Below are 21,523 nucleotides of genomic sequence, written 5' to 3'. Positions count from 1 at the left end.
GAGCCACCAAGTTCCGGCAGAAACATGTCAGCCGAAGGTAAAGAAACATCTAATTACTTCACCGTGTTCAATAAGAAATAATAAGATAATAATGAATCAACACTCAGAACAAATATGTTTCCACTAGGGGAGTTCTGGGAAATGTCTGGGAGGGGAAATACTGACTGGGACAAATGATGGGTCGGTCCTCTTTGCTGCTTTGCCTACATACAAATTCAACCCTAGAACTTTGCTAAGACGTCAGCATATTTCGACTGCCTCTGCAGTGAGTGATGTCACTGATCAGCGTCAAAAAGCATCAAAGGATATTAGTAACATTAATTTATTTGTTGTTGAAAATGTGATTTAACCAAGTTAGCGGACCGGGTGAGCTGCTGTGTGACGTAAAATGTTGCGCTCAATGACCAGAAGAAGTGCTGTTTATTATGTTGCTCTGTGAGACAACAAAGCCTCATGGATTACAGCGTTGAGGGGAATTTCACTGTATTTTTTAGTGTTGGGAGTTTAGCAATGGCATTTTAAATACATCATAAACGCTGTTGAACATCCCTCTAATTTTACAAATGATGTTTGTTTTGGCTAAATCTGCTGATGTCATTTCCCACTGAGTTAAAATCAATCAGAGTGAGTTATCCAAAAGTCTCAGGTACTCCACTGGTCTCTGAAAAGTGCACAGAAAATATCCTTTCAACCAGTCCGCTGGAGACATGTGCATGCTGGGAAATTCCAGTAAAATTACCCTAGCTCTTGAGGTCGCTCTTTTCTGTCTGAAACTCTTCTGCTGCTGCCGCTCCTGGTGTTTTCTCCTCTCTTAAAGGAAAAACTGTGTCACTGTTGCATAATAATTTCAACTAAGAAGGAAAATAGCTTCACCAGTGAGTGTCTGGAACAACTATTATTCAACAATAAAAAGTTCACTCACGTTTTTATGGGATAGAAAATTAGTAATCCAAACATGAGGAGAAATACCGCAGTCATCTCCTGAAGTCTGCTGAAATCGGAGGTATTTTATCCAGAGAGCTGCTGCATGTTCTTAAGTTGCTTAAAGAGAAATGGTGAAATAATTAATAGGATTGGCTTATTTTCCTGTCCACCCGGACACGAGCTGTGTGAATGTTGCTCTTCAGCATCCTGGCTGAGCGTTAAGGTTCTTACAGTCGGAGCTTTAGTGTCCATATCCTGATCCAGAGTCCAATCTGGTTCTGCTGACCTGACCGGCTCACCTTTTAATGAGCTTAGCAGGTCTCTTATTAACGGCCTGACCCGTAACCAGCTGATACTAACGAACTAAAGCTGATTGTCCCTACCTCTGATGCATCATGCTGACATGGTGAAGCACTTTCAACCCCAACAGTTCCAGGAACCTTGATGGACCTCTCAGAACAGTTTGTTTATTGGTTTGTTTTCTTTAGAACAAACACAGTGGTGACAGTTGGGGGTCTGGTCCAAAAATACAAAACTAAATGTGGACCACTTACACTTTGTTCCACTCCCAGGTAGGGACTTAAAACAAACCGCTGCCTACAAATGTTGAACTATGAACAAACTGTCCATCATTTCTAGACATGATAAGAGTCTCTACCTCATGTACCGACTTATTTTAATTGGATTGCTTTGGTTTTAATTTTGTAAACAGCGCTGCCACCTTTTGGCTGTTTTAGATAGTGCTAGTTTCATCATTAAGTTAGATTTTCTACATTTTTTGTTCAAGTTAACCCTGAAACCCTGCTGCAATAAAAAATCTATGAAAGTTTAAAGTTTATCTGGAGTTATGATGATTTTTAAATAATTTTAATTAATATAAAAGCAAACATTAAAATCTAATTTGAAAATTTGCAAAGAAAACATGATGGGACCTGCCATAAGCAGCTTCATTTATCATAGACTAAAGCAGCTGAAGTGTGGAGAGTCTTAGCCAATCAGAGAGCTGCATTTTCCCGCCTTATGGGCAGCAACCGGTTGATAAAGGCTGTGCCATCAGGACAAGCGAAACACGATCACTCTGCCAAAGCTACAAGGGCTATCTCGACTAATTCAAATCCATGAGCGACTGGAGGCTTAGGCCCTGTCCACACGTAGCCGGGGATCTGCCAAAACGTAGATATTTTTCTACGTTTTGGCCTGTCATCCACACGAAAACGGAGTTTTTTCACACGAAAACGGATCTGTTTAAAAACTCCGGCCAAAGTGAGGATCTGCGTTTTCTCCATTTTGGGTGCCTGCGTGTGGACGGACAAAGCCGGAGTTTTAAGGTTCGCAACGTCACTTTACGCGACAAAAAAATGCTGACATCACGTGTGCGACCTGTGTTTACACTAGCCGACAGCATGGATGCCCTCAGAGCTGCGCTCGCTTTATCAATTGTCCAAGCGCTTTTTGCTTGTTTGTTTTTGCAAGCGGAATTACTGCTCCTTGCGGAAGACCACAGACGAAGGACGAGGTTAAGAACGGGGGAAGTACTGCCGCCTACAGGTCTGGCATGTCCTTAACAACGTATTTATCTGGGTACGCGTGGACAGTTTTTTTTTAAAACGAGGTGGTGTGGATGCAAGTTTTTGGAGGGGCGGATATTCGTTTTTTTTATAACCCCGGCTACGTGTGGACTAGGCCTTAGATAGTCATGTGGGTATGTTTCTGTGGGTCTGCAGTGATTTTTCTGGGAGTTATGAGGATGTAATCCAAGTCGTGTTTGACGGCAAACATCTAATACCGATTTAATGAGGAGGCAGAACAAACTGAAACAAATGGCTCAAACAAATACTTGCTGTGCAAAAGCAATAACAAGCTTTGCACTGTAAGGCTTTGGGGAGTAGGGTGGGCGATATGGAAAAAAAATCATCACGATTTTTTTTTTTCAATTTTGACAATTCAGACATTTGGGAAGTTATTTACTCATAAAATACATAAATCTAAAACCACACCTAAGATTTCAGAATCCTAAACATTTCTTTCCAATATCTGTCTATCCATCTATCCATTTATCCATCCACCCATCTATCTATCTAATCACAGTTGAGAACTAGAGAAGCATGTCTCAAATGTCCCACAGGCACTTATAGTCAATTATATATTTATATATTTATCCATCCATCCATCCATTTTCATCCGCTTATCCGGAGTCGGGTCGCGGGGGCAGAAGCCTAAGTCGAGAGGCCCAGACTTGATAAATGATAAATGATAAATGACCCGCACTTGTATCGCGCCTCTCAGAATAAGGACTCCAAAGCGCTTTACAATACAGTGTATCATTCATCCATTCACACACATTCACAAACTGATGGTGATGAGTTACGATGTAGCCACAGCTGCCCTGGTCCTGTAGAATGAGCCCTGGCATTTTTACTGTGATTGCCTGTTTTTCTGTAAAATCACAGAAAAAGAGAGCTGCTCGGGTCGAGCAGGCTGCTTCATGCGAGTTCACGCTCAGGCATAGCCCGTAGCATTTGCTATCAGTAGCTTTAGCAGCAGAGAGAGAGGTAGTGCCAACTCAGTGACTGTTGCTGTTCCTAATGCCTAGTGATGAACCTAGCTACATTTCTGAGGACCCTTAGCTACTACCTGTAGAACTGTCTTCTAGATGTTTCCTGCAAATTAGCAACAAAATAGCCATTTTCGCTTCGAACCGTTCTTTGGTTTGACGCTGTTTTAGGTGTCATCAAGGATATAAATGTTACAGATAATATAAATGTTACTGGAGTGTAGCTCACCTTGTAAGATGTCTGACTCTCATGCAGAAGACCTGGGTTCAATTCTGGGTGTGAACATAGTTCATTTAGAGTTTCTTTTTACATTAATGATAATTTTTTTACAGTAAGATGCCCAAATTTTTATTTGAGACTTGCCGAACGGCATTGAATTCACAGATAAAAAAGATGTGGGTTCAACTTTCATTTTGGAACAATGTTTCAAGCAAGGGAAGGGAATGATCTGAGCATGCAGGAGGACTGACCCATCTTAAACCTTTGTCGGCTGTGCTGAAGAGAAAGGTACAGAACCAAATCATTTAATTAGCTGCGCGTTCTCCTGTCCTCTGTCCTCTGGGCCACACACACACACACACACACACACACACACACACACACACACACACACACACACACACACAAGGGACTATCTCAGCTGTTATTTTCGTTGAGTGTGCACGTACAGCATGCGCGCCTCGTGCACGAGCCTACTATTGAAGCTGCTGTTACGCTTTTGGCCTGAGGGGGCAATCGCGAGGATAAAAATTCAAAAGTCCGTAAAGTCCCTTTAAAAACTTTGTTCATATTTGAAACTTTGTTCACATTTGATATTTAATGAATGTCTTTGGTGTACTTTGAACTCATGCTCTGTCATATTATGCTAACGTGGCTGTGCGGTGCTCTTCCTATAGCACATTGGCTGTGCCCATAGCAGTCAACAGCTATGCTCATAGCTCATTGGCTGTGCCTGTAGCCACAGTGGCTGTGGCCGTAGCAGTGTGGGTTTGGGGTCAAGGTTAGGGAGCAGGCTAGCGGCTAATGCTAGCGGTTAGCTGCTATAATCAATTATGGTGTGCTGCTTTAAAGATTCATAATCATTTATGTCTGCATCTTAACTCGTTGATTATTTTATTTTTTCCCTCAGCTCTACCAAGCACCCCAGCTAAACCAACCAACACTCTGCCTTAAACTTGCTCTGATTGGTTTATTGGTGTATCTGTCATGCTGACAGAAGCAGACTAGAAAATAGGGTGACTCCATTGACAAAAATGTGTGCCCGTAGACACGTCCAGAAATAATGGCACAGGTGAACGCAAATAGACTGTTCTATGATCTCAGAGCTTTGGTAGATCGTCACCACTTTATAATCCTTAACAATCTTATATCGTCAGATCGCATGGCCCTAATGGGGAGCAGAGCTCCTTGTCTCTGGAGTTCTCTCCCTTCATACATCTGTAGCGCTGACTCGCTCTCCACCTTAAATCTAGACTCAAAACCCACCTCTATCGGACTGCCTATTGCTAGTGACTCCTTTTCCAACCGTACTGATTGTACTAGTTTATAAATTTCTGTGTTTTTTGCTGTTTAACTTGGTTTCTTTGTTGCTTGTTTTATTGCTGTAAAGAGGACTTGTGTTTCCTGTTTATAAATTGATATTATTATTATTATTATTATTATTATTATTATTATTATTATTGATGAACATGGGATATGGTGTATGGTCATCTGGTGTTGTTGGGAGTGAAATGACCAGGACTCAGATGCTGTTCAGTCTCATTTACCAACATTTTTGGCAAAATTATATTAGCATATCTTCTCTTTTGGCATAAGTTCTGTTTTGTTTTATGGTGTTAAATTTGAGTATTTCTTTTAGTCCCATTTGAGTAGTCGACGTATTGTTGTATTAGCATTGTTTTAGCCTTTTGGGCCACGTAGATACTGTATATGTGTGAGAATAAAAAAAAAAGTGAGGTAAAGAACTGTAGTTTTATTTCTTCAGTCTTGACATATACTGGATTTCTCTTAAGTCCTTTTAATGTTTCATTTTATATGAAACCCATCAAATTATTAAAATTTCAAAGATGTTGTTTGTGTTGATGTCCAGTAGGTAGACTTTCTTTTTGCTTCAGAAAAGATGACTGAATCAAATGTTTTTCATGTGGATTTCCAAAGATGTTTATTTACTTTTAATGACTCATTTTGTATCAATTCTCTAAATACTTCTGTGCATGGTGTGTGTGTGTGTGTGTGTGTGTGTGTGTGTGTGTGTGTGTGTGTACACAATTATGTAAAGAAACGAAACGCGGATAATGAAGACAAAACCAAAACACCTCCCAGTGGCTGGCTGCAGTAAAAGTTCTAAGCCCCACCCCGTGTGTGTGTGTGCGCGTGTGCGTGTGTGCGTGCGTGCGCGTGCGTGCGTGCGTGTGTGTGTGTGTGTGTGTGTGTGTACGTGCGTGTGTACTAACAGGTAGGTTGGTGAAGACGCTGAAGGTGCTCCTCAGGAAGGTGATCAGATCAACCAGGTAGTCACTGGCCGCCATGTTCCCGCTGCCCTGAGCCGTTGATGTCCAGTCGTAGTCGGCCAGCTGCAGGAACTGGTCAATCTTGGCGTTCAGACTGGTGTAGATCTCTGCCTCTGCTGCGTGACGAGCATCCTGTTAGAGGACGGAGACCAAGATACAAAACAAAGACATACACATTCTGATGTTAAATGAAAACTGAAACATAACTATTATAATAGGAAAAAATGTAAGTTTGTAAAAAAAAAAAAATAATCAAACCATAAAGGATGGTTTGATTGCTTTGTAAAGACCATTAAACGAGACAAGTGTCCGCACCTTAAAGGTGGAGGTCCCGTACAGTTTGGTGGCGTTTGCAGTGTCAGGAGGAACATTGGTGATGTTTGATATAAACCCCTCCAGGAAGTGACAGCTCTGCTCCAGGTGGGTGGTGTTAATGATCACCTGCACCAACTGAAAACACAAAACAGGGTTTAAAGATGATTGTTCACAGGATCTAAAAACGAGTCCAACTTTCATTAGCTCTTTTGTTTGTTAACAGCAATTATTTACAGTGAAACCCGGTGAAAACCCAATATTATTGATAAGCTGGTGTAAAAAAAAACAAACACATCTGTTTCCATGATGAACAACCAAAGCCTGTTTAGTTGTGTGGCCAATTTTGAGGCCCGAGTCTTGTTTAAACATCTGAACTCATTCATTGTGTTTTTACGCATCAATGAACCATTTAAAACTAAACATGTTTAAAAAGTTAACAGTTCAACACAGCGGGAACGGTGTGAATCAACAAATGTCAACACCTAAAAACTATTTCTGAGGAGAATTTATTTTGTTTGACTAAAAAACTATTCTCCATTGCTTCACTTGGAGGGGGCGGGGCTTAGAATTTTTACTGCAGCCAGTCACTTGAGCAGGGGTCCTCGAAAGCCGCTATCCACCATGTTTTAGTGTTTCCCTGCTCCACTACACTTGATTTACCTAGGTCTGCAGAAGCCTGCATGTGTGCACGCCCACACACACACACGCACACACACACACACACACACACACACACACACACCTCTGCCAGGCCGACATTCTTCTTCTTGATGGCGTACTGCAGACAGTGGCTGAGGGTTCTGGTCAACAGCAGGTTTGTCGACTTGCGAATCATGTCGTCTATCTCTGTGGAACTGAGGAGACGCAGAAACACAGACGTGAACACAAAGGGAATCAAAAATCTGCAGCTTAGTGTCATTAAGCCAGAACACAGTTAAAGGCAATGTGAGACTTTAGATTCAGCTTATGAAAGTCTAACAAGACCTCACGTGACCTGATAAGTGATTTTCTGTTGATAACTGACCATTAGAATGATTGTTCGGCTTTACTGGCTTTCCATACATTAGCTGAAAAACAAATCATTGTTGATGGCTCAGACACCTTGAACAGAATCAAATTCAAGCAGCTTTAAGGTGAGTTAAGGGTGTCCAGCACCTTGGATTGGTGATGATTGACACACACGTGAACAGTGCAGTTCTGTTTAAAAAAATAAAACTTTTTCATGACCTCTGTTATATTTTTCAAGCACTTGCTAAACCTTGAAAATTCCAAATTACAATTCCAGCCTTCTCCATGATTTTCTAAACAACCCTGCATTACTTCAATAGCCACTAAATAACCAGTTCTGGGCAGCCAGCTAGACAAAAACTCCCAAACGAGTTCTAATTAGAGATCGTCTCGTGCCAGAAGAGTCAGAGCCGTTTAGCAGAATGACTGACGCGCTGTCGGATTTGTCTGGGTTGAAATGAGGCTGATCTTTGGTGGAGAAACTCAAACTCCTGCTCACTGTTGGGAGCCTGGTAACGTTTTTCATGGCAGCCCGTTTCTCTGGCAGAGCATCACCTCCTGTTTAATAACAGGCTCCTGGAAGCACAAGGCTGCTCTGGCTCTGCTCCATCTCCCAAGAGGGACAAATGGTTACACGCGCATTCACGCGCACGCAATCACATGCATGCACGCACGCACGCGCACACACACACACACACACACACCAAACAGGCAGAGAGGTCTAGAAAAACACAGATGATCAGCAGAAATGAGAGGGATCATTCTCTCCTGCTGCAAGACGATGACCAGTCTGTGTTTGTGTGTTTTTCCTGTCTCTGATTCCAAAACCCTGAGGGTTTCACACAAGCACACACACACACACACATATGTACACAGACCAATGCACACACACATTCCACCTAAATCAGTAAATTGTCTGAGCCTGGAATTCAACCCGTACACACACACTTTGCGTCGCCTCTGGGAGAGCAACAGCTGGAATTTCAAACTCATTTTGGGTCCAAATACGGCAGAGGAATCCTAAAAACGTTCCGACTACTCCGGGGAAAAATTCCTGAAGCAGCAGAAGTGCAGAGTGGACAGAAATGATGTGTGTGTGCGCAGAGAGTCAACGCACGCTGGTGAACTCTTGGGAGTACAAACATAGACAAACCGCTGAGTTCAGATTGGATTTCATTGAGTTTTGCTGCCATCAGTCATGATAAACAGACAGACGGTGCTGTCGGGACCGCCGGCATCAACGTGTTTACATCACCTTGAGAAGAGGACAAGAGACGCAGGAACTTTATTTTAAATAACAGAAACCTTATCAAGAACAACAAAAAGTTGTCCATCAGACTCATCCTCAACTTGACTATTACGGTGTTCCCCAAGGCTCTGCACTGGGTCCAGTACTGTTCTACTCATATTTCTAATGCTACTTAGCTTCTGCTTGGCAATGTTTTTAAATATCAGGAGTGTTTTTGAATTTTTCCATTTCAAGTATAGATTTTTTACTGCATTTAGAACTTTTTTCTCACATTTTTTTTCCCCAATGAGACAACAACAAACATTTTGAATTTCATTTGAATGAGATTTCTTTCCACATATCCACTCAGATCAACAACATCCATATTAACCTTTGATAAGTGCATAATTAAATTAATAATACTATTATATGAGCATTATTGCCCCAAGCAGTCAACCTACAGACAACAGTGACAAAGCAGGTGTCCCTAACCTGGTGCCCCCAGGAACCCTATGATCTGGGCCTTCCACTGAATGTGTGACCTGATAAACACATTTTTACTGCAACCTCAGTGAGGCATCCCTTCCTATCAGGAGCATTCAAGGCACCTGGTCAAACAAGATCACGGAATTGCAAAATCAAGTAATTTAGCCACGATAACCAGCATGGAGAAAAAAACGGCGGCGTGTATAGAGGTCTGTGGTTTATTTTCTGTTTTTCTTTGCCGAGGGAATGCCACAAGTAATGATGTATATTTTTTACAGTTCAACAAAAGGAAATAAGCAGGATTTTAAAAGTTGCCGGATGCTTTACACAGCTCCTGTATTTGATTCCCTGCCTGGCCCAATATGAACAGCTGTGCTCAAAGTGTTCTGGAAGTGTAGCGCTTAAAAAAAATAGACCCATGACGTAAATTTAGCCAAGCACTGTGGAACTAAACTTATGGGACCTGTCTAAGACCACCAGTGGCAACTAAACCAGCAGACGTCGACCAACAGCAGCCATGTTCTGTGAATTCAACTTCACAGCCGTTACGTGATGCTAACGCACCTGGTGGAAAGAAGGTGTGAGGTGCCCTCAAGCCTGTTCTAAAGCACAACAATAGCACAACTCTTCACTTAGCATTTTTATGCTGCCTTTTTTTTCTCAATCATATTTGTATTCATGTACATTTGAAAATGACAATATTTTCCTAAGTATTCCTAAGTACATAAAATTATTAGAACTCTGAATCTCAGGACACCCACTGGTCCAGACATGATAGAACCCTATTTTTTTTTAAATGGCTAAAGCTGTTTTTAACGGTTTTTAATGAGGTCCAACAAACACTTCTGCAGTTAAAATTGGTCATCAGTGCTGACAAGACTAGACCAATGTTGTTATCAAACTATAAAAAAAGAGACTTGTAAGTATGCCCTCAGTAACCACTCTCGAGGGAAATATCAGAGGTGGTCCACTCATACAAATACCTTGGTATCTGGCCTGATGACTCCCTCTCCTTCAAGCCCCATATAGATAATCTTGTGAAGAAACAAACTCAGACTGGGTTTCCTTTTTCGAAATAAACTGTTTATCTTTTGAGGCAAAAAACCTATACATATATATATATATATATATATATATATATATATATATATATATATATATATATATATATATATCGTTACTGCAACATTTCTGTCTATTCTGGTTCATGGAGACCTTTTGTATATGAATTCCTCAGCACAGTGTCTTGGTAAGATTGATGTGGTTTATCATACCTCGCTGTAGACCACTGACCCATCATTGTGAATTGTATTATCGAGTGAAATGGCCTTTGTCCACCAGGAGGTTGGGACATTGGTACACTGTCATTTATGAGGCCGTGCTTGGATTACTACCCAGCTACATCTGTAACTTAATCTCACAGGAAAGTGTAACTTCTCACAGTCTGCGTGTAATGATCAGTTGTTACTTTGTGTTCCATTCGCTCGTGCCGAACTGGGCAAAAGGGCTTTCGTTCCTCTGCTCCTTCTGCATAGAACAGGCTGCAGGAAAACTGGAAACTAACAGAGTTCATCTCCTTGACTACATTCAGACATAAAGGTGTCCATATGTGCTCTGGGCACCAGCATACCTTAGGCCGCAGCTCGATGATAGACTTTGTTGTTGTTTCATCTGACCTGCGGCCACATGTCTTGGACACTCGGGTGAAGAGAGGGGCAGAGCTGTCAACTGACCACTACCTGGTGGTGAGTTGGCTCAGATGGTGGGGGAGGATAAGGATCAGACCAGGCAACCCCCGAACCCGCTGGTGGACACCGCGGTTAGGGATGCTGTCAAGTTGAAGAAAGAGTCCTATCAGGTATTTTTGACCTGTGGGACTCCAGAGGCAGCTGACGGGTACCGGCAGTCCAAGCGGAACGCGGCTCGGGTGGTCGCCAGGGCAAAAACCTGGGCATGGGAGGAGTTTAGTGAAACCATGAAGCAAGACTTCCGTACGGCTTCGAGGAGATTCTGGTCAGCCATCCGGCGCCTCAGGGGGAAAGCAGTGCACTATCAACACTATCCATAGTGGGGACGGTGTGCTGCTAACCTCTACTCAGAGGACGTTGTGGATCGGTGGGCAGAATACTTTGAAGACCTCCTCAATCCCACCGACACGTCTACCAGTGAGGAAGCAGAGTCTGGGGACTTTGAGTTGGCCTCTCAAATCTCTGGTGCTGAGGTCACTGAGGTGGTTAAAAAGCTCCTCTGTGGCAAGGCTCCAGGGGTGGATGAGATCCGCCCCAAGTTCCTTAAGGCTCTGGATGTTGTAGGGCTGTTTTGGCTGACGTGGCTCTGCAATATTGCGTGGACATCGGGGGCAGTCCCACTGGACTGGCAAACTGGGGTGGAGGTTCCCTAATTTAAAAAGGGGGACCGCAGGGTGTGTTCCAACTACAGGGGGATCACACTCCTGAGCCTTCCTGGTAAGGTCTATTCAGGGGTTCTGGAGAGGAGGGTCCGTCGGATTGTTGAACCTCAGATTCAGGAGGAGCAATGCGGTTTTCGTCCTGGCCGTGGAACACTGGACCAGCTCTATACCCTTAGGGGGATCCTGGAGGGTGCATGGGAATTTGCCCAACCAGTCTAAATGTGTTTTGTGGATTTGGAGAAGGCGTTCGACCGCGTCCCTCAGGGGGCCCTGTGGGGGGTACTCCGGGAGTATGGGGTGCCAGGCCCTCTGATACGTGCTGTTAGGTCCCTGTATGACCGGTGTCGGAGCTTGGTCTGCATTGCCGGCAGTAAGTCTGACTCGTTCCCAGTGAGAGTTGGACTCCGCCAAGGCTGCCCTTTGTCACCGATTCTTTTCATAACCTTTATGGGCATGATTTCTAGGTGCAGCCAAGGTGTGGAAAGAATCATTTTTGGTGGCCTGAGGATCAGGTCTCTGCTTTTTGCAGATGGTGTGGTCCTGTTGGCTTCATCAGAACGTGATCTTCAGCTTTTGCTAGAGCGGTTCGCAGCCGAGTGTAAAGCAGCTGGGATGGCAATCAGCTCCTCTAAATCTGAGACCATGGTCTTGATTCGGAAAAGGGTAGATTGCGTGCTCCGGGTCAGGGATGAGGTCCTGCCTAGAGTGGAGGAGTTTAACCCTTTAAGCGCCAAAGTCGCAGAATTGCGACAAGCAGCAATGTTGGATTTAATAAGCCACAGCAGCAGAAATGAGCCCTCATACAGTTAATACGTTACGCTGCGGGATGGCAGACACCTGTAACTTCAATCCAAGCAGCATTTGTGGGTGTGTTACTATTCAAACTTTTGGAGTATTTAGAGCTTGAACCCTGCCCACCAATCGCAGATTCGCGGGGCTTGTCAGAGCAGTCAGATCGAGTGAGAGCAAGCGAGTGGTAGAGGAAAAAAAACAATGCAGAGAGGAATGTTCAGTGCTGATGAAGCTCTTCGTCTAGTACTGGCAGATTCGGATTCGGAGGAAGAATATTTCCTTTCCGAGGATGATCTGCAGTCTTCTAGTGAGACAGAAAGTGTGGCTTCCGCGTGCAGCAACAGGGAGTCTGTCAGCGACGACGCGGTTACACAAGCAGCCCACCCAGCCCTTACCTTGTCCGATGTTCCACGTCACCGTGTCCGGGGTCGGGGGAAGAGACATGGCGTGGGGGCTCGAGCAGCTCGTACCGGGTCTGATCCTTCACTCCACCGTGCCGGTGGGGGGGGGGCTTGATCGGGCCAGTGAAAACTCCTCTGGTGATCGATTCAGCCCCGGGGGTGTAATCCGCGGGAATTGGAGTCGGAGGGGGAGAAACCGTGGGGTCAGGGAAAGACAGGTGGCGGGGGGGCCTCGAGCAGCTCGTACCGGGTCTGATCCTTCGCTCCACCCTGCCGGGGGGTATCGAAATTGAAAGGGGTCAACCAGGTCATGACAGACTGTTCCAGGTGCGCCTCATTATTGAGATGATAATTCCACGCTTTTCATCCATCTATGGTCCGCAGAAAGTACTGTCCTTGGATGACATGACCATCGTATTCAAGGGAAGGTCTACCTTGAGGCTGTACAACCCCAAAAAACCAGACAAACATGGCTACAAAGCATTTAGAGTATTATTTTGTTTATAATTGTTAAAGGGTTAAGTATCTCGGGGTCTTGTTCACCATTAAGGGAAAACTGGAGTGTGAGATCGATAGGCAGATTGGTGCTGCATCTGCAGTGGTGCAGGCGTTGTACCAGTCTGTCGTCGTGAAGAGAGCTGAGTCGGAAGGCAAAGCTCTCGATTTACCGGTCGATCTACGTTCCTACCCTCACCCTATGGTCATGAGCTTTGGGTCGTGACCGAAAGAACGAGATCGTGGATACAAGCGGCCAAAATGAGTTTTCTCCGAAGAGTGGCTGGGCTCTCCCTTAGAGATAGGGTGAGAAGCACGGTCATCCAGGAGGGGCTCGGAGTAGACCAGCTGCTCCTCCACATCGAGAGGAGCCAGTTGAGGTGGCTCGGGCATCTGGTCAGGATGCCTCCTGGACGCCTCCCTGGTGAGGTTTTCTGGGTACAACCAACTGGGAGGAGGCCTAAAGGTAGACCCAGGACACATTGGAGGGACTATGTCTCTCACCTGGCCAGGGAACGCCTTGGGATTCCCCCGGAGGAGCTAGCCCAAGTGGCTGGGGAGAGGGAAGTCTGGGCCTCTCGACTTGGGCTACTGCCCCCGCGACCCGACTCCGGATAAGCGGATGAAAATGGATGGATGGATGGATGGATGGATGGACTACATTTAAAATCGGACTGAGAACCCTTGAGACAGATTCCCTGTGTTGTAACTCCCTTCTGTAATTTTGTACATAGCATGTCTGTGTAACTGAAGAATTTGTAACTTTTGCTGCGTCTTGGCCAGGACTTCCTTGAAAATGAGGTTTTTAATCTCAATGGGACCTTCTTGATTAAATAAAGAAAAAATAAAATAAAATAGTGATGCAGCAACATGAAATTTTTGGGCCGATACTAATATCCGATATTCATATCACTGTTATGTCCGATAAGCGATATTTGCCGATACGATACACTGACATTAATGCTTCTAAAATAAGCAATTTTGTATAAAATGAAAATTATTAAAGCTGAATTTACATTATTATGTACACACACCACACACATTTACACTTACATTCACTGTCACATGACTAAACAATTACACATCACCCCCCTCACCCTCTGAAACAGGCAAACAAATGGAGACAAGATGGAAAAAAATATCGGTTGTTAACTTCGGCCCGGTTTTATTTATCGGACCGATACCGATATGTTAAAAAATGACTAACAACGGCCGATACCGATATTAATACCGATATATTGTCCATCCCGAAAATAAAATATTAGTAAAAGATTTATTCAAGTCCAAAAGCAAGTGTTGTGTGAACGACACAACTTTGTGTATCAAACTAGAAGTCCTTCATATGTCTCAAACCTGTGAGGTGGCTCTCTAGCGTTTAATTTGGTGACTTATGTAATGACATCTTCTGTAAAGAAAACCGCTTTGAAAACTTTACAATGGAGCCTGCTGAGCTTCCACACTCACTGCAGAACGTGGAGGTGTCTGCCATCAAGTCTTAGGCTTATATTCCTTTATCCACTGGTGCTCCTTTAGCTCCTTCTCCAGTCTGAGTATCCTGGGCCGTATCAGAAACACCCTGCTTCACATTCTCAGCTCTACACTTTCTCACCAACCGTCCTCCGCCACCGGCCATCCTCCACTCACTTCCACTTTGCTATTTTTCCTAAATCATTCTGAATAAGTAAAATAAAAGCAACCCTTTTGGCATCATGCGGGGCTCATTTTCCTCTCAGATGCAAGATGTTTATGAGACTTACATGTCACCACCTCATCACCGGTTACTCCCTCCCTCAAAGCGTAGAACCTACAGAAGCAAAGCCTCATTCAGGCCCCTGTACACAACTAGCTTAAACGTTTTACTTGGGTTGAAGCAGCCTGGATCTACGTAGTATCTGCATTTAAAATGACTAAATATTTTTGCATAATCTCAGAACAAACCAAAAACAATGAGTTATTTTCCAACTATCAATATTTAAACTTAAGCTCTTAATAATCCTTCAAACATCTGCTTTATAGCTTGAACCAAAATGGCCGACTCGTTACCTATGAAGCCAATGCAAACTGTACAATCAAGAGTTAAAAAAGTGACCAGAAACATAAAAGTTTGTATCCAAGCAGAGGGTGAGGTCAGAGGTCAAGGGTATCAATGACTGTAACCAGGCTCCATCGTCCCGCCTGCTTCCGTTCTCAAGCATCAGCGTGTTTGAAGTGGGCAGGAAGGCACGTTGTCACGGTAACCAGATAGTAAAGTGAACAGGACTATAGAAATCAGCCATGATCAAAGAGACAGAGTCATTACTCTGATTGAGAGGAGAAATTGATGCCGTTGGCTCAGAAAACACCTGCCAGAAGCTTTAGAGATAGGTTTTTGCACAGATGTCCACTCATGTTTTTAACTTTTGAGTCTTAAGGAGTTTATTGGCTGACTTATTCGAGAACAGAACTGTTTTAAGCTCACTGTGGCAGCTTTTGTTCTTCCAGACCAACAGATCCTCTCGACACATCCTAAAAATGCACAAACACAATATCATGTGTCAGTTGTTCTGACGTTTTAATTCCTTTTCATGAGACGCTATAAAAGTTTCCCAATCACTCCTCCTGCCTCCGTCTCCATTTCCTCCATCCACCACAGATCAATACTACCTGTAAAACTCCTAACCATTCCACAAAATCACACAATAACACACACACACCACAAATCCCGGCACAGATACATACAGGAAACCAGGGCACCAAACACTCCAACACACCCAGAGAAACTCTAACTGCCGTAGAGAATGTTAGTATGAGATGGAATGTTTCTAAAGGGTGCCAGAAAGAGTCATATCCAGATCTAAGGTCATAAAATATCAATACATTGATTACTATGGAAATAATAAAGACCACAAAAATCCAAAGAAATGTTAAAGTTACTGCGAGTGGCTCATTAACATTAGCATGGTAACCACACACCTGGGTCCCTCTCTCCCAAACAGCAAACATAAGAGACGGACAAAAACCCAACAGAACTTCACCATGAAATGTCTCGATTATGAGCTGGTTTTTAAATCAAATAAAGTTCAAACAAGCAAAAATAATTCCTACAATAAGACACACACTAGGTGAAAGGGGGTTGTATACATTTTGAAGTTCAAGCATTGTGGCCTACTTAAAGAGACAAACCGTAGTTTTTACCTTTAGTCTCTGGAAATATCCATCAAAACGTCAAAAATGAATAAAATGATGTCCAGTTGTTAAAAAATATTGGCGACTTCTTACCATATAACCATAGAAATCAGGTCTAAATTACATAAGGTGCGGGTCTAGCCTCTTTGGGGACGCCATGTTTCCTGCTGGCCAGCTTGGGGCCCTGTGCCTGTCGATGACGTCACACCAGATCACTGGCTGAACGTACAACTTTTGGAAGTAACGTTACCTCGTTCAAAAACATTTAGGCAGTAGGAAACAAATTTGATAACAAAACTGCTAAACTTTCTAAAACATACATAAAAGAACGGATTTGAAAAAGAGATGCAATATGTTTTGGCCAAGCGGTATTGCCGTAGTATGTCATCGGCAAGCGCAACCCCAAAAGCAGATCAGGAAAGTACAGCGCCTGAAAACTAAAATTGGCATTGCATTCTTTTATGGAATTACAATCAAAGTCTGAGGAGTCACGCCAAGGCTGCATTCTTTCTGCTCCACTGGTAACATTTACTGGAATGTTTTTTAACTAGCGACAGTCAGGAAGATGTGGTGTCAAAGTATCCTGAAATGTATGTGTGTACTGCCCTCTAGTGGCTGGAAACTCCACATTGCAACTTAAACGTTAGCCATCTTCAACGGGTCAGTTTTGTCATAAATCTCAACTTTCCTTCAACTTTAACTGTGTGAAAAACAAACAGCTAAACACAAGTTACTTTACGTAAAGTCTGACTTTCTGGGACGAGTTTAAACCTTAAAGAGCAAGTAACGTCTAAATTAACTTTTTTTTGCAGATGAACTGTATAAATGAGTGTCTAATAGTGTTTTAAATGTGTGTATTCATTATTTTAGCATTTTGGTGCATTTTCTTTAAAAATTAAAAATTCTGCCTAAATACCACAGTATAGCTCCACCTTCAGCTTAAAACATAGAATTTGACTCATTTTGAATAAATTTTAGCCAATGGCTAAAGAGTAAGATACTACGTAAACCAGTAGAGTACTACGTAGCAGCTCTGTGTCAAAGTTATAAAGCAACGAGCGTCTCGGCCACGCCTTGTGGCGAGTTGGAAGTTGGATTTGCAAGCGAGTGTAGGAGACTAGCCGTAATTCAGCATTAGCATATAGCATTAGCATATCCTAGTCTTTAGCGTAGCCTTTAGTGTTATACATACTTATTTAGTGTTAGCTTGGCTGTTGGATATTGTAGTTTAGTTACTGTTTGGCTGTTAGTGTTATTAGGAAAGTAGTTCGGGTTTAGTGCTCCATATCGTGTTAGCATGGTGAGAAGGTGTAGTGCAGTGGGTTCGGTGGCTCTGTCGGGTTGCACTCCTTTCCACTGGACTTAGAAATTAGGCGCCAGTGGTTGCGCGCAATCGGTGTCTGGAAAACATTCAGCTCCCTGCCTGGTGCTGTAGTTTGCAACCAGCATTTTACCTGCGATTCTGCACAGGGAGGCTGTGCCCACCGTGGCTCTTCCGCGATTTAGATGCAGCCCACCGACTCTGCTCCCCCACCATGACGGGCTACAGTCTGAGGTGAGTAAGCTAAATAAACGTTTTAACATCTTCTAAAGACAATTTCCTACCTAAATGCAAAGTTTGAGAGACGTGGTTCACTCCATTTAGCTGATATCAGCCTGCACTGCCTTCGGGCAGATTTGTCAAGTTCACAAAATGTGGAACGGGATGTAAGGTTAGAATCAGCGGCGAATCGGAACATATCTCGAAGCCATGGCCGACAAAACGGTCCACATGACTGTCAGGCTCAGAGAAAATTCGGGTTGTTTTTGTGTCAGTCGGTAATTCTGCAACAGTGGCTCTAACTAACGCAGCACTAGTTGACAGACAGCATTACAGTGTGAAATCCAGCACAGCGTGACCCGGTTCTGTGAGGAATTCTGTTCAGGAGGTCGCATTTCAGGCTCTCCACATCATATGTGACTGACTTTTACGTTATAATAACGATCACACACTAGGAATGTTATAAAGCGCCTATATGGGACAGTTTCTTTTATTATCTGACTTTATAAACATCAGTGTGCTTCTATTTTTTTTTTTTCAGGCTAAATCTACCCAAGACATTGGCTGTCAGACTGATTTAGTAATCTGTAAGAATGCACTTGTCCAGGCTGACGTGAAGCCTTACCCGTAGCAAAGGTGAATTATTTTTAACAATCTTCTATGTAAACATTTTATTACCTTCTAGTTTTAATTTGTTTTACAGCTTATTGTTACACGTGATTTTATGCTCTTTTAAACGTTTATAAATGTGCTGCTTCTTTGTTTTTTATAGAGCTCCCAGCCTCAGTGTGTCTTGTGACACAGGGACCATGACAGAAATTCATCTTCCAGAAGGTCCCAGAGCAGCGTCCACACCCCTGAAAAGACCAAGATGTGAGGTGTCTGCTGTTGATTCCAGCTTCCACCTCAGTGACAGTGCAAGCTCAGAGAACTGTTCAAGGTAAAAAAAAATTAATATGATGCTTGTGTTTGTGTGGGAGAACCAGAGATAATCTTTTATAAAACAAGCTAAAATGAAAACAGCTGGAACTGGTGTTTTACTGTGTTGATCCTGTTGGCTCAGCCCTCCACCAGCCAGAATAGACAAAAATTAATAATGAATGAGGACATTTAGTAAGTAAGTTGTTATTGAAATATCCAAATAAATGTTGAACAATAAATCAATAAGGAAAACTTTGAATAAATTAATTAAATGTGGAAATACACTTGAACAAACAAGGAAATAAGACTGAATAAGGCACTGAATGTTTCAGTCCGAAGGGTCAAAGTTCCTTAGAGGATTCATTTTCTAACTACAAGATTTTACACTTCAAATGAACACTGATGATAAACCAAAGTACTACTGTATTTAATACATGAACTCACCACACAACATATGACACTTTGGTGTTAAATTGGACTATTAACTTGATAAAAAAAAATGGTTAGTTTGCTACATTTTTGTTGTAATTCATCAACAATCGTTACATCAGAGGAGTCTTATGTGAATGTTTGTCACTAACCGAAGGATTGGCCACTTTAAAAATGAATAAAGGTCTTTCATTATTAAGAAGGCTGAAGGTAAAGACCTGTATGAATGCAGACTATACCTGAGATGCAGATCCTCAGAATATTTCAGACAAGCATAGATGAACTCCTTCAGCTGGCAATAGGCTTTAGGTACAAACTCAGAGAAAGGAAGCTTCTTTGGAAGGGGGAGCTAGAGGAGACAGGAAACAGCGGTTTACAGCAGGAGCTGAAGTTTCTAGTGCAACATCTAAGGTGCTGTCTTAATTTGTTGTCTTTGGTGTCTTTTATATTCTCATTGGGACCTCTGGTGCTCTACCTTTTCCAGTTCGGGGTCTTGCAGGGGAAACTGGGACGTGTAGAGTCGGTACTCCTGCTCTGTGGAGACTGGGATGGGGCTGAAGTTGTCCTGGTCCAGGATCTGCCTGAAGAGAACCGACACAAACCACAGGTGAGACGATGGAGCCGGCTCCATTCTCCTCCTCCTCAGAACAAACAATCATGTCCCACTGGAGGTGGGTCTGGTGCTCCGGGTTTTCTTACCAGACCCCTGTCGACACCCAGCCCCAGCCCCCAGCCCCCCCGGCGCTCCAGAGTTCGGACGTTCCAGCGTTCCATGGAGAGGCCGTGAACCGGAGAGGGTTTTCTCCCCAACAATACAACACAACATTCCTGTGGCTTCCCAAGTGTGTGTGTGTGAGGAAGGAGAAAAGCCATGTGCGTGCGTGCGTGCGTGTGTGTGCGTGTGCGTGTGTGTGCGTGTGTGTGTGTGTGTGTCCGTTCCCACTGCTCTGAGTCCCTCTGGTGTCACAGGACAAACAATGGCATGTTATGCCCAAACACACATTCACCGGGGCTCTTAAGGGTCCGACCCACCCTGAGAGGCAGAAAATGTTCCGGAAGCCGTTTTAAAACACTTCCTCCCTCCAGCAGCTCGTAAAACTTCAATGGAGGCTGAGGGTGTTTCCTACCAACACACTCCGCTGTGTGAGAACGCGTTTACGAGTCCTGAAGGTGCCGGTTGACCGTGTGACCTCACGACCCCGGCGGGTGGGTCAGTACAGTGGAGCGGGCTCTTTGGGGTCACTACCTGAAGGTGATGTTCCATCTCTTCAGCAGGATCTCTCCATACTGCTCCCTCATCTCCAGCAGCATGTCGAACAGCTGAGACACGGGGAAGCCATAGCCCTGCAGAGGACGACCAGCAAACAACAACAAACCTTTACTGAAACATTTCTGAGGACTATCACTAATCACACAGATTCTGCCACGTGCCACCAGCTGTCACCAGATCTTTCAACACAAACAGGTGTAACATAATGTTTTAGCCAGATTACCACTACGCTGTGTTCCCAACAGTTATCCACTCATGAATAACTGATGAAGATCAACCAGAATCCAAAACCCAACACATCAGAACAACATTAAATAAGACATTGGGATCGGTGTCTCAAATATGGAATAACTCTATGAGAAGCCGGAGAGCTGGAGAACTCAAACGGGTGCAGATAACAGAAGCTAACGTTTCGACACCGTATTATGTCTGAACTTTACTTCTTGTTTCACGTTTACACGGTGAGACTAAAGGACAATCTACAGCCGAAGGACTAATATTTGTGGACTTACAAGTTTGTTTCACTAGCCAACACAATCAAACTGTTTAATGATCCATTTGATTGCGGATGATGCACATTTTAACTCTAAAGCCTGATTTATGCTTCTCCGTCTGCGTCAGTGCGGAGACGCGCAGCGCCATTATCCGTCCTTGCGTAGGGCTCCAGCAGGCACGCAAGTACGTACGGAGTCGAGCCCACTTTTTTAAACATCCGTCGAATGAAACGGATTACGCAAGCTTGTGATTGGTCAGGACGCCGCTGTTTACAGCACCGCCATTGCAAAGAGAGCCGAGTTTAACTAGAGGCAGACACGGAGAAGCTTGAAGAAAACCTCGCGAAAAAACTCTAAATATATGAACGTTTGATTCTCCGTGACTGGAGGAGTGAAAAGATGCGCAGCACGCGTTTTATTTGTGGACGGAAATGACAGGAAACGTGGGTTTTGAGGTGGGGAGCGCATGAAGCGGTGGGAGAATGAGAGACAAATATGTCCGTGTTAAAAGTCTCCGTACACAAAAAAACACAATATAAACACACTATCTTGGACCGATGCATGACAGGATACCACAGAA

General features: G+C 43.6%; 1 protein-coding gene across 2 annotated transcripts in view; it reads right to left on the bottom strand.

Moving 5' to 3' along the window:
- The window catches only part of exoc6b (exocyst complex component 6B), a 120,928-nt gene that overhangs the window by 51,084 nt on the left and 48,321 nt on the right, over positions 1–21,523 (bottom strand). For both annotated transcript variants that reach the window (XM_070548086.1, XM_070548087.1), the window contains exons 13-18: positions 20,426–20,523; positions 19,655–19,760; positions 19,419–19,528; positions 7,047–7,158; positions 6,305–6,439; positions 5,933–6,121 (exon numbers count right to left, since the gene is read on the bottom strand). In XM_070548086.1, the coding sequence (XP_070404187.1) occupies positions 5,933–6,121; positions 6,305–6,439; positions 7,047–7,158; positions 19,419–19,528; positions 19,655–19,760; positions 20,426–20,523 (750 nt within the window). The remainder of the gene's footprint in view (positions 1–5,932; positions 6,122–6,304; positions 6,440–7,046; positions 7,159–19,418; positions 19,529–19,654; positions 19,761–20,425; positions 20,524–21,523) is intronic.

The sequence above is a fragment of the Nothobranchius furzeri genome, chromosome 2, assembly GCF_043380555.1.
Source record: "Nothobranchius furzeri strain GRZ-AD chromosome 2, NfurGRZ-RIMD1, whole genome shotgun sequence".
NCBI lineage: Eukaryota > Metazoa > Chordata > Actinopteri > Cyprinodontiformes > Nothobranchiidae > Nothobranchius > Nothobranchius furzeri.
The sequence above is the reverse complement of the archived record's forward strand: the minus strand, read 5'-3'. Positions and strand labels throughout refer to the sequence as shown.